Source organism: Vitis riparia, chromosome 6, assembly GCF_004353265.1.
Source record: "Vitis riparia cultivar Riparia Gloire de Montpellier isolate 1030 chromosome 6, EGFV_Vit.rip_1.0, whole genome shotgun sequence".
NCBI lineage: Eukaryota > Viridiplantae > Streptophyta > Magnoliopsida > Vitales > Vitaceae > Vitis > Vitis riparia.
Genome location: NC_048436.1, coordinates 3,216,537 through 3,231,116, shown reverse-complemented (window position 1 = coordinate 3,231,116; position 14,580 = coordinate 3,216,537). Strand labels below are relative to the sequence as shown.

Below are 14,580 nucleotides of genomic sequence, written 5' to 3'. Positions count from 1 at the left end.
AAGAAAACATTTTATAAAGAAAATTAAAAGAAAAAACCCTTTCTTTCTATTACCAAATATTCTTAAATATGAAATATTCTTTTTTTTTTTTTAGCGCTCCTATATGAAATGCTCAAATGAAGGTTTAGAGAGGGTTTTTTAATTTTAATTTTAATTTTTTTCAATCATATGAAATGCGGATAAATTTATTAAAGGAAAGAATAAAAAATTGCAAAACACATGATATCATTTCCATTAATATTTTCATAAAGCAAGAGTAACCATATATTAATAATATTTTATTCTCTTAATTTAAGAAGTAATATTTAGTTTCCTTAAGAAGGCTCCAACTCAAGCTTTCTCCAAAAGCAGTTGAATGTCATAAAAGGCTAGATCTACGCTCACAAATCATTTTCTTTCTAGTTTGATTTTAATCAAATTAAACATCACAAATTTCCTAGTATAACAAAATCAAATGTTCTTCATTTTCTCTTAAATGGAGAAAAGCCTATTAAATAAATTTAGGATAATAAAAAACGCAAAAGTCTTGTCCTATACTAAATTGCAATTATAGATGACGGATTTGTTATTTCATAAATTTTTTGAATAATGAATGTTAACAAGATATATATATATATATATAAGGTATGAACTCTTTTAAAGAACAAGTTGTCACTACCTACTAAAAATGACACTCATTTGACTTATATAAGAAGTAGGAAGATTTTAGAACTACTAGTCATCCACTTGTAGAGAAGTATAGACTTTATATAAGGGAACAAGAAGCTTATGGAACTACCTAAAGCCATTTACTAGTAGAGATTCTAGAGAAGCCTAGACAAAAGAAAATATCTTTTGTATTGTAGAGATTCTAGAGAAGCCTACACAAAAGAAAATATCTTTTGTATTGTACATAGAAATTGTGTAGGCAATTTTAGGGAGTTTTATTGGTCACTATAAATAGAGGATGGCCTCATTTGATCAAAGCACCGGGCACTTAAAAAGAGCATTTCTAGTTTTGTAAAACAGGCAATGCAAGTCTCATTCTTCCAAACTCTCTAAATGTTGCAAGTCTCATTCTTTCAAACTTTCTAAGTGTTGTTTATTTGGTTGTTCCTAACTTCCAAGTCGAGTCAAGTTATCATACTAATGATGACTTAACTATGTCAAATGAGTCGAGTTGTCCAAACATCGCACATGAGCTTAAAAAACGTTTAAATCCCTGACATGTAATTTTGAGTAAATTGTGACAAATTATATTATAATTGAAAAAAATTGAAAAAAAAATGTTAATGACCCAAATAAAAAAAGTCATATTCTATTTAAGAGATTTAAAAAACGTATATAATAATCTTTGCACCATCAAAAGTCAATTTCACACTAAGATAAAGTTTATCAATTCCCGTTTAAGCTCTATAAAGATATAAACAATCACCCACTATAATAATAATAAACAAAAAAGGAAAGAAAATATTTTTAATACATGTACAAGTTTTCATTTGGAGAATATTGTCCTAATTGAAATAGGAAGAAAATAATAATAATAATTTGACATTTTTATTAAGTCTTTACTTAATATTTTTTTCATGTATGATAAAGAATAAGATATGACAACAAAAATATAGGATAGTAGAACACAAGAATAATGATAAGAATTCATAAATCAAGAATAGTCAAATAATAATAATATTTTATTCCCTTAATTTATAAAATAATATTTATTTTCCTTAAGTTTAAGATATTTATTATTTTTTTTCCTTTATATAATTCACAATACATCCTTATATAAATTTCTAAAAAATAAAGAAAATCCAACATAGGACAAACTATCAAACTTTTCAAAAGTGTTTAGGAAAGTTCCTCTCAATCATTTTCTTTACGCTTCATCAAAATGATGTACTCTCCCTCCATATCCTATTCTTGATTTTGAATTTTTTTTTTTTTTTTTTTTTTTTTGGAATTTTCTAATCATTTGGTGATAATGCCTAACAAGTTTTTTCTACTCATTTCCCATTACTCCAAATTGTTCTCCAGAGATAACTTCCCTATGCTACGTCCATTTCTATTATTCCTTTAATAGAAATAATTGCCTTTTCCTAGTTATTTTTAGGATGGTTCGTTTCTATTATTCCTTTTTGTCTTTACAAAGTAAATGTCATATGAGTTTTGGAGTTTTTTAATGATTCAGTGATGATGAGTTTTCCAGCCCTTCACCCAGATCGACGGTCGATAGGAGGTCTGGTGTTTTCTAATAATTTGATTCTCAGACAAATAAAGATGCCGTTGGTGTAAACTGCAGAACATCCGCAAATCATTCCTGGGATTTTAAACGGCATCGTTTACTTGTACTGTCTATTATGTATATAAATAAAAATTCATCTCTCATCACCCTTCTCATTTCTCATCCCATAAAATTACTTGAATAATTTTATTTTTATATATTTAATAATAAACATTAATTTAGGAGGACCCATCACAAATGAATATTTTTTTTCTAAATTCTAATATGGTGCAAAAAAAAAATTACTCAAAATAAAAAATGTAAGACTTTGTTTGATTTTTGGAAATTATGACAGAAAATAAAATAAAATAAATAGATTTTGAATTAATAAATTATTTTAGATTTATTTCACCTATTTTAATTTTTTTCTATAAAGATAAAATAATTAGACCTGTATAAATTTTTAATTAATTAATTATATTTGACTTTTTTTTATATTTTTTATAATAAGTCTAAATGTGATAAATTCATTTTTATTAACTTTTTTAAAATATTTTCTTACCATTTTTCACTAACCAAATATACTATAAATGAAATACATTTTTATCCTTTGCAATTGTTACTAGATGCATAATACTGCTATATTTAAAATAAATAAAAATTTGAAAAATGAGGTTAGGGATTCCTTTATGTGGTATAATTTTGGGCTTTCTCTTTTCTTTTTTTGAATATCTTAAAATTTAGGGTAGCTCGAAGAATTGATGGAAAGATCACTTGCAAGAAAAGTTGAGCATAAAAGGAGGTGTGGGTGTGGGGATACTTAGGGCATTTCTTGTGCTCAACTCTTATTCCTTCACCAACTCAACTCAAGCCAAATCAACCTTACACATATTCTAAGTCAATGAAGATTATAGTTTACAACATGTTAGTGTAACATAGTCACATTAAATAAAAGATTTGATTAATTTGATGAAATGAAGTTAAGTAAAATCAATTTGGGTGTTTTATTGGATTGTGAAACTTCAATAGGTTTTATTGTGTTTCGTTCGAGATGTCAAGGGTCGAACTCCTTATTGAGTTTCACAGGGATCGAGTTGTTTAGTTAGCTCAAGGGGTTAAATGGAGTAGCACCCTTAGAGATTTTTTTTTTTTCTTTTTTGTGTAATGAATGGACCGAGTCGGTCTCTATCATATATTCAACATTTTTATGTTTTAAGGTTTTGTTTTTTAAAAAATATCATCACAATCAAAAGGTTTTTTTAGAGAACTTTATTATTGTACTTTTTTTCTTTGATTTGTAAATTATTGAGTCTGGATGCACTCCGTGCACATATGGATCACATTAATTACTAAATCATATTAAAATCTTATGTTTTTTTTAATTTTTTGCTTATGTGTGTACGGTTTTTATTAACATATTTTGTCCCTTTCATCATCATAGATTAGAATTGAACAAATATAAAAAGAAAAAGCACAAAATTAGGGTTAGAATTTCCTAGGAACATAACACTCAAATTTTATAAAGGATTATTATAAACTTGTTAGGAGCATTGAATAGCCCACTACTCAACATGACCTATAATAGTATTTATATATTGATAAACAATAGTAATTAGAAGCATTTCCATTCCATTCCACTCAATTCCAACTCCCAAGTAGGCCAGTTGCTACCCAAAATGAGAACAGGAATCAAAGGGGCTAAAAGTCACGAGTTTATAATATTGTTTATTATAGTATTGAAGAATATGCATCTTATTCTTATATTTATTTCTACATGATGGTTGGTAAACGATAAGATATGGGATGATGCATGTGGTGATGACTATGTGTGACATATTCCAATGCCACGTGGCACCATTTCAACCCATTCACTCTGTCCCACTTGAAATTACCCAAAATGGCCTTTTATGAGAAAACATCATGTCTATATATAAAAAAATTATCTTATTACTTTTTACCTAAGTTTTATTTTCTTATACCTTCATATATTTTTTTTTCTATTTTAATCTCATACATTTATATCATCCTTATATCATTAAATTTTTTTTTATCAATTTCACGTATCTTTGCACTAAATACATATGAATTCGTTGGTTTGAAATTCCATCAAAATATGAATTAAGATAAAACTTTTAAAAAATTAAATGAAATTAATGGTTCAAATTTTATCATATATTTAAATAGTTTAAATCATACTATAACATTTATTTTATTATTATTGTTATGAATATAATTAATATAGGATATTTAAAAACAATAATTGGACAAAAAATAACAAAATAATATATTCAAAGTATTATATTTATTATAATAAAAATAAATTTAAGAACAATACATTATATAATACTTATTATTATTAAAATAATAATAAATGGTAATGGTGAGCTGCAAAAGCGGTAACAATATTTTGTGTTACATATTTGCATAAGGTCAGGAAAAATAAACTTTCCTTGAAAAATAAGAAATAAAAACTTTTTTTCCTTTTATAATTCTATTTTTAAATTATAAAAATAAAGGTATTCGGCAAATTGATTTTAAAAACAATTCAAAAAAAAAAAAACCTTGTTTTGTTAAGTTGTTTTTAAAAATAAGTTTTTTATTTTTTTTATTTTATAAAAACATTACAAATTCAATTTATATAATGTAAATTAAATTTAAAAATAAGTGAAAACAACTTCTATTTATTTTTTTTTAAAACAATTCTCTATTTTATTTTATTTTTAAAATTTGTTTTCAGAAAACAACGATCAAAATTAGTGTTTAGAATTTTTAAAAATAGTATTTATTTTTAAAAAAAAAAATAAATAAATAAATCACACCGTGAAACATGTTATAATATTAACCTTTAAAATTGTGAATTTAATTTTAATTTCAATTTTGAGTTTAAAAAAAAAGTCACCCTAAACATAACATAAAATAATTTGATGGATATAAAATAGGAATAGCAATGGGACAAGTCTTTTCGGATATTCGTCTCGCCCTGCCACTAATGGTACGAGGTTTAATTTTAATAAACGGGTTTGGAATGGGTTTGGGGATTTTTTTTTAAACCCATGGCGGGTTCGGGTATTGCCCCGTCCCACCTCGCCACGATTATATATAAAATTAATTTTTTAATTAAATTTAATTTAAATTTTATTTTATTATTTTAATATATAGATAATAATAAAATATTTTTAATAAAATAAGTTATAAAAAAATATAATAATTTAATCATTTATAAAATATATTTATTTTAATATAATTAAAAAAAATTTAAATAATTTTTAAAAAATAATAATTAAAATTCAAAAAAAAGTTAAACGGACAGTATGAGAATTTATCATACCAGACCGTTCCACCCCACCCCATCCCGTTTAATTTTGTAAATAAGACGAAGATGAAAATTGTTTCAAATAAACGGAGTAGGATTGGGATGAGATCGACTCGTCCCATTGTCATTCCTAATATAAAATATCCAAACTATTGAATATCTAAAATGAGGTATGAGACGTTAAAGTGTGAGTAAAAAATGAATAAAATAAATATATAAAAATATAAATAAATGAAATTAGATAACAAATTATAAAATCTAAAAGTATATATATGACAAATATCTTCCGGTAATATCGAAAAGAATAATAAGAAAAAAATACATGTAGAGGTTGAACCCTTTCATATGTACCGATTTGTTCGGTATGTACCGATTTGTTCGGCATGTACCGATTTGTTCGGCATGTACCGATTTTGCACTATAATTGTACTCCTCTATAGAGAACTGTTGCCGTACACATCTATTCCTCTTGTGTCCATCGGTGAGGGCCGTCGTCTCCTAGCTCATAAAAAAAATTTAAAAGTGAAAAAGTCGCCGCCTAGGAAAATGAGAACACAACTTCTAGTCATCCTTTTCTTCTTCCAACCCCTTCATCATCAAAGATGAACAGGCCCCATGCCAACTATATCCCCATCAAATTTGCTTCGAAGAACGAGCCATTGCGGAAAGAACGGGGGCATATTTGTCATTTTGAAAAAGGAAAACCACCTCCTCGCCTTCACAGTGGCTCGAAAAAGCAAAAGACAGCGAGGTGGCGTGGCCATTTGTTTTATATCTTTTAAAAACCGACCAAATATAAAGTTAAAAATTAAAAAAAAATTAAAAAAAAAATAATTGAGGTGGAGTCTCCTTAAAGTTTTGGTACTCTGAACCCTAGCATGATTTTGAAAGCTTTACTGTTTTAGTCCCAACCCAACGTTGCCCACCCCATCTCAAAAGCTTTTATTTTTCGTAGATGGGCATGGGCCCACCAAGATTTTCTAAACAAAAAGTTTATTTGTCACGTTCCACTTTAAGTTAATAAGTTAACATTGAAATTAAGATATATAATTTCTTTTCATATAGATGTAGTTACATTTAATATGATTTTATGTATATCCAATTTTTCATTTTTTTTAAATAATAGGACTATTTTGGAATATTTTTTAAAACAATTCTAAAAAAAATTAGAATAATTTTCAAAAATAATATTTTAAATAAAAATTTATTTATTTCAGAACTTATAATATTTTGAATTTATTTTTTATATTTTTTTAAAATAGCTTTTATATGCTTCAATAATGATTTTTAAAAATAAATTCAAATATATTATTAGAAACAAAGATTTAAAAAAAAAATTGTTTTTTAATTAAAAAAACGATTTAAGATGCTTTTTCGATAAATCTAATGACATGAAAGATAATTTGTACGAACCCCAAAAGCATTTCCCTTAGCTTAGGAGAAGATAAGGATAAGAAAAGAGGAGTAAGCATCCAAATTTGTTAAGCATTTAAACTTGTTATTATTGAAAGTGCTTTTCTAAAATAAATTTTTAGCATTATCTAAGAGTAAAACTAATGGCTATTAAAAATAAATAAAAAAGAAAGAAAGAAAGAATCATAACAATGGATGCCATCAATTAAGAATCTAAGACAATTCATAATTCACACTTTTAGGGCTGTACTTAGGAGAAGAATCACAAGATTAACTGTTGCTCACAACTACAAGCCATAAAAGCAAGGTCAGAGCATCTTGTGTTGCATCAAAAGATGAGAAATTTTTCCATGTCTTGCCTTTTACTTTGGCACAAAATTAAATGCATTTCCAAACTCTATCTAAACAAAAGTTAGAGATTTTGATCATCGAGATTGATATTTTTGGCTTCTAATAGAGTCACTATAAAAATCTGATATTACAAGTAGTAAATAATAAAAGCAACGTCAAAGCAATATTTTCAACCAATATCATGCTTACCCTTTAACGTCGATTCTATTTTCATTTTTATTCTCAACTTTAATGTATCAAATAGAAGAACGTATTATTAAAATAACTCTGGACTCACATATGGACTATGGTTTATGATTAAGTTATTCGCATTCACGTATTTATTTTATATCTGTTCTAAAGCATAAGTCACCTCATGTGGAGTCCGATTCCATATATGTCTCAAATAATTGGCTTAAGACACATATAACCTAATATTCAAAGGAAATGATCCCTAAAAAATAGAGGATATAAGATTGGTGTCTATTGAATAATTTTGAATAGACAAAAAACGTTCTCTCCCGTTTCCTATCGTCAGAGATATTACAAAAACGATGATTTCCCCTCTACAGTCTTAGAAGATACATACTTTATTCAAAATGAAAAATTAACTCAGATTTGTTCTCAATCTATTAAAGAAAGACATTTTTTTTTATGTTTCATTTATATCATTTATTTTTTTTTTGGGTAATCATAGAGAAAAAATACAACACGTATTTGATATGTGATAATAAAAATTGAAAGAAAATAAAAATGGATCACAATTCCAATTCTAAAAAGATAATTTAAAGGCAATAATAACTAGAAAGAAATTGATTTTGTATTCTCATTTTTTACTCTATATTCCAAACGCACACTAATAATATAAAAAAGAAACTTCCCCTTATTTTTTTTCTTTGTTTTTTTTCTTTTTTTGGGTTTTCTCAGTTTTTTTGGAAAGATTAATGTGGGATGAAAATTATTTTTGATTTTGTTCAACAATAGGAAATGTGTGTGGAAATATGAGAAAAAAAGAAAAGAGAGAGGGAAGGAGCGTGGGAAAAACGCACATGGAGACATCGGAGGGGATAGAGAGGAGGTTTTACCAAATAGGAAGGCGCAAGGAAGGTCATAAAGGGCAAAGTTCAAATGGATCATAGATTCATAATAATAAGTAATATAAATTTTCACGTAACCCATTTACCAACCTTCTCTCTCTTTCTTTCTCCACAAAACCAGAGAATTCGCCTCCATCTTGCTTCCAAATTCTCTGTGTTGTAGCCTCTTTCTCTCCATCTTCTGATATTATATCACTTGGAGAGAGAGGGGAGGGGGGAGGGGGAGAGAGTTTGGAAGAGAGAAACAAACAGCAGAAGCCAAGAATGCCGGCGTTGGCCGCCGGAATTCTGGCGGTGGCGTTGGTCACCATGTTCTTGCCTCCGCCTGCGGTGGCTTCTGGGTTTCCGGCGACGCTGACCCTTGAGAGGGCTTTTCCGTTGAACCAGCGGGTTGAATTGGATGAGCTCAAAGCTCGGGACAGGGTCCGGCATGGCAGGTTTTTGCAGTCTTCAGTGGGTGTCGTGGATTTTCCGGTTGAGGGCACCTACGATCCGTATCGTGTTGGGTAATTATACTGTTGTCAATCTCTTTTTTTATGGGTTTGAATTTCTTATTTTTTGTTTTCTTTTGTTGTTTTCTTTTGATGTATAAAGAATTGTGTGATTTTGGATGTTTCGGGTTGGGATTTGTGTTTTGGATTATGGGTTTTCGTTTTTGGATTGACTGATTTATTTTTAAGCTTGTTTTCTTTTGTGGGTATTTATTTCTGAATTGGGTTGGTTTTTTGGGTTCCATGCTCGTTCTTTATCTCTCTGCTTCTTTTGTGTTGTTGGTTTTGGTTCTTTTTGTCTCTCAATTTGTGGGAATGGTTTTCTATATGGGTTTGTTCTCATTTCTCTTTGGTTATGATGTCTTCTTTAGTTTTGGTCAATGAATTGATGGGTTTTTCCTGCAGCTCTGTAGTTTCTTTATGGGATTGATGGGTATATATCTCCTCTGTGTTTGATTAATTACAGTTAATGTTTTGATTGTAATGTTTAATTTTTGGTTTTGGTATAGGCTTTATTTTACAAGAGTGCTTTTGGGTTCTCCTCCAAAAGAATTCTATGTTCAGATTGACACGGGAAGCGATGTATTGTGGGTCAGTTGCGGTTCTTGCAACGGCTGCCCACAATCCAGTGGACTCCATGTAAATCAATTTTCTTCGTCTAGACTTCCTTCTCTTTGGTTTCAATTTTTTGAATCTGCAGAAAAATGGATTCAATTTACTCCAAAAAAGGAATAATTAGAGTTTCATTAATGCAGATTCCGCTTAATTTCTTTGATCCTGGGAGTTCATCAACAGCTTCACTGATATCATGTTCAGACCAAAGATGCAGTCTAGGAGTACAGTCTTCAGATGCTGGCTGTTCAAGTCAGGGCAATCAGTGCATTTACACGTTTCAGTACGGGGATGGCAGTGGGACATCAGGCTATTATGTATCAGATTTGTTGAATTTTGATGCGATTGTTGGATCATCTGTGACTAATTCTTCAGCTTCAATTGTCTTTGGGTGAGCTACCATGAATCTGTCAAACCTCTGAGAGTTTAGATGGCAGTTATGTTATTTTGGCCTTTTGCTCTTCTTGTTTGGAACTCATTGATTTGGGTGATGGGTTATGAGACAGGTGTAGCATCTCACAGACTGGGGACTTGACAAAGTCAGACCGGGCAGTTGATGGGATTTTTGGGTTTGGTCAACAGGATATGTCTGTTATCTCACAATTGTCTTCACAGGGAATAACACCAAAAGTGTTTTCACATTGCTTGAAAGGAGATGGTGGTGGCGGTGGTATATTAGTTCTTGGCGAGATTGTGGAGGAAGATATAGTTTATAGTCCACTTGTGCCTTCACAGTAAGTTTTTTTTCTCTTTAGAATGAAAATGCAAGTCTTATTTTAGGTTTCATGTCCTCAGTAAAATTTGACCTTTTTGATTGTTAATAGTACATTTGGAATTTGTGTACCGAAATCCAGAGTCAACAGCTCTTGATCATAGATATGGAATTGTCTGCCCTTAAAGAGAGGATAAAGAAACTACCCTACAAAATAATCTGGTTGTGAGGCACCTCTGTTCTTAGAATCCTGCCTCTAGCAGGATCATGGCACCAAAGAATAGTTACATTCAACCCATCTCCAAAATTCTGGTTTTGAACAACTCAACCACTGAGTTTAAAAGTAGTAGTTTGTCATTGATTTCATACCCCCATATATTGTAACCTCTTGACTGTCTTCTAATCTTAAAAGAGAATTTTTTTTAAGCAATAATCTAACTTTTTTAAAAATAGAAAGTCTGAAAAGCTTTGTTGGTGCCATTTTATACACATAAGCATTATATTAGAACTTGTATAGGATTGCAGTCATTTGATAGCTCTTTAGTGCTGATTGGATGTTTGCTATGGCTATTAATATCAGCCAAAGATGTTCTTGATGCTTTGAAAGAAGGCTCAAAAATGTGGGGCAATTCTCGCTAGTTAAGCTCCTATGGTAGGTTCAAGTTTTTTTTTTTTAAATCAAATTGGATATCCATCTACCGATGACTTGTAAAAAGCCAAGCTGCTCATGTGCAGCTTGGGCATCATTTTCTAAGAGGCTGGATCAAGTGCGCACACCAATGATTTGAACTTTTTCATAGATCCTAAGCTCGTCTTCTTAATGAGCAAAGGTTGAAATTCCCCAAGTGTAGTTTAATGAGGCTTGTAAACTGGGCTCAGGGAGGACAATCAAACAGGCTATTCTAATTAGCTTAAACTCATCTTGTTGTCTAGCTTGTTTGGCCCCTGCACCAAGCCTAAACAAAATAACTTCCAATTTTAGCCTTCAAGCTTGATCACTTATAGGCCAAGCTTGAACATCACCAAATCCGGGTTGGCAGTTAAAGTAGAATGCATTACTTTTCTGATTAGATATGTTCAATATTTGAAATAAAAGTTTGAAGATTTGAAATATGTAAACCCTGACAGCATTAAATTGACTGTGATGGCTTGTGCAACCAAACTTGCAGGCCCCATTATAATTTGAATTTGCAGAGCATCTCTGTCAATGGGAAATCGTTAGCCATTGATCCAGAGGTGTTTGCAACATCAACCAACCGAGGAACCATTGTTGATTCTGGGACAACTTTGGCATACCTTGCAGAAGAAGCTTATGATCCTTTTGTCAGTGCAGTAAGTTCCAGTCTAGCAATTTCTCAGTTTGTTCATTTATATTTAATTTGTTTACAACAATGTTAGGGTGCTTCACAAGCATCGCTTGGAAAAGAGGATATTTTTCATATGTCAATTATGGTCATAAAACATGGTCAATCATTGTTAATGCAATGTGGAATTTATTATTTTCTCCTTTGTGCAGATCACAGAAGCTGTATCGCAATCTGTACGCCCTCTTCTCTCCAAAGGAACCCAGTGTTATCTAATCACATCAAGGTCCTCTTTCTAGATTTATGATTTTCAGTTCTTATCTGGTTGACCGCTCAGCCCTGCATAGTTATTATCTTTTGCAGACTAATTTTCTTAACATCCAAAATGTATGTCTATTCTGTATTCAGTGTCAAGGGCATATTTCCTACAGTCAGTTTGAACTTTGCTGGTGGTGTATCTATGAATCTAAAACCTGAGGACTACCTTCTACAGCAGAATTCCATTGTGAGATGTTTAACTTGAATTTTTTCTTCTCTTTAACCGTTAAGAGTTCATTTGGATATCTTTTGTTTGTATAGAAATTAAGAGCTGAGCTTGGGAGGAGATGGGTTTACATCCAGTTTTTTTAGCCTTTTGACATCAATTCCATGCATTTCACTACTTATGATCTTCTTTCCATTTTGCATTTCTATTTGTAAAAGTGAATTTTATCATTTTTCATGCACTCCTTTCTTAAGTGGAATGGGAAAAAACCTCAGTTATAAATACTGCTAGTATTTCCTAATGCATCCACATCTCGGCAATGCTATTGTACTGATATTCTCTAATAGTGATCTTTTAAAGGCCTGTCCAGATTTTTTCTCTTACTTAATCATAATTCAGATTAGCTGTACCAACAGCAGCAATGTTCCCCCTGAAATCCCAGACATTTGTAACTTTAATTTCCTTCAATATAAACCTAATGTTATTCTATAAGAAAAAGTTCGGGCCAGGCCATCAGTGGTGGTAAATTGTCCAATACTACTCTCTGCTTTAGATGTTATGCATCCCATTGCTGCTCTTTGTCCATTCTCTCAATTCCTGAGCTATGGTTTCTTTTTCAAAGTGGAAACTTGTCAAAACATGTTGTAAATCTTTTAGGTGGTACAACATGTACCTCCTTTTTATCTGGTCAAATTGTGAAGTACCGTGTTTCCTATTAATTTTAACTAGTCAAGATAAATTTATCATTACAGGGTGATGCTGCAGTGTGGTGCATTGGCTTTCAAAAAATTCAAGGTCAAGGAATAACAATTTTAGGAGGTATGGAGACTGAACTGAATTCTTCTATTTTATTTTGGTATTTTGTGATTTTTTAGGATTTTTTATGGCATCTCATATATCAATAAAGTTGAATGTGTTAGGATCAATACTAGAAAGGATTAATATAGCTTGAAGCCGAAGTTTTGAACGAAAAGTTACATGCATAGCATTTTGGTTCTATTCTGCTTACTGATGAGTTCAACTCCAGTAACTCCGACCAAACTGCAAATCAAAAATCAAGTTTACAACCCTTGTTTTCAGAACCTTCCACCTTCACAATGTGCTCAGTTTCAATGTTTTTTGTCATAGATCATCTATGAGCGCTACCTAACAATCTCTTCTAGCTTTCCCTTATTTTGTCGCTTTCTGGGGATATAATTAGTTCTGCAAATATTATTATTATCATTCCTTGTCTTTCTAGTTTTACACCGCATCATCCTCATTTTAGGTATTCTTTAATGGTTAAACAATATTTCTCTCTAGTGCTAAACAAAAAAGGCACCTATTATTGTAAAGTATGGCTTGCTTTGTCCTTGTCTTTGTCTTTTGGTTCACCTCTTCATTGGTTTTTTCACACACCTAGGGAACTTGACTGCAAATATAGCTCCAACTTATTGATGTTAAATAATGCATTTAATCAATCTTTTAGAGCTTGTCTTAATCCCTCGAGCCAAGTTTAGCCCCTTCCAGAGAATTAGTAAAAACCTGACTAAAAACTCGAATCTTGTCCTATACTATAGCATGCTCATGGTGTCATCATGTGTTCGACTCAAAGTGAAAACATCGTTTTCTTTTTTGCAGATCTTGTTCTAAAAGACAAAATCTTTGTTTATGATTTAGCTGGTCAACGGATTGGATGGGCTAACTATGACTGTAAGTTTCAACAATCCTGCTTCAGAGGAGCTTAACAATGAGTTAACAATCATGATGAAAACTAACAGTTAGTAATTGAATTTACATTACTAGGTTCAATGTCTGTGAATGTGTCCACAAGGAGTAGTACTGGAAAAAGCGAATTTGTCAACGCAGGACAGCTGAGTGAGAGTAGTTCACCAAGGACTGTGTTTTACAACAAGCTAATACCAGGCAGCATTATGGCTTTGCTGGTGCATCTATCATTGTTGTACACTTCCCTGTTTTTATAACACCTAGCAGGAAAGGCTTGGACTCGCATTCTTTCTTACACTGTACATCCTTGCCGGTTTTTATTTATCGCAACCGGCAGACCTGTGTGTTATTATTTGGACTGCAGCTGGTAGGAGCTGCCCAGTGTGCAATAGGGTTCATGGCTTTGTAAAATTACTCCAACCCCCCAACAAAAAGGAGGAAAAGAATTGATATCACGCAGATCCAGGTATAGTTTGATACAATAGAGAGATGATGTATGCTGTATAGGCATCATTTGTATAACACACTGGTAACTGTTATTTGGTTCATCAGCAGAGTTAACTTGGTTGGAAGGCCTTTCTTGGTATATTTGTAACAAATTCAATTACTTAGTTGCTATAATATATATTTCTTTTTCTTTCTCTCTCTTTATTGCTGTTATATACACTTCTTCCTTCCCTAAAGCTTGAATTTCTTGCACAAATATATAAAGAGGGAATAAACACTTCTGTGATGTGTTTTGGAGTTCCTCCTCCAGCTCTGCTCTTTCTCCATGAGAGCATTCTTGTTCACTTGCAAAAGGTATACCAGATACTATTGAAAACATTCATGGTTGCCTTTTCTATCATCTGGAAGCCTCTTTCTGATGATTTTTTTTTTCCATGTGTCCCCCAAGCATAACATATGATATCGTGGGG

At 31.1% G+C, this 14,580-nt stretch overlaps 1 protein-coding gene across 1 annotated transcript; it reads left to right on the top strand.

Annotated features, from left to right (window-relative positions):
• Positions 1–8,426: 8,426 nt before the first annotated feature.
• On the top strand, positions 8,427–14,310 carry LOC117916532 (aspartic proteinase-like protein 2). Its single transcript, XM_034832614.1, has 10 exons — positions 8,427–8,859; positions 9,354–9,483; positions 9,600–9,847; positions 9,963–10,190; positions 11,338–11,500; positions 11,685–11,758; positions 11,881–11,977; positions 12,709–12,775; positions 13,577–13,648; positions 13,742–14,310. The coding sequence occupies exons 1-10, from the start codon at positions 8,618–8,620 to the stop codon at positions 13,918–13,920; spliced, it is 1,500 nt and encodes a 499-aa protein (XP_034688505.1). The 5' UTR covers positions 8,427–8,617; the 3' UTR covers positions 13,921–14,310.
• Positions 14,311–14,580: the final 270 nt, after the last annotated feature.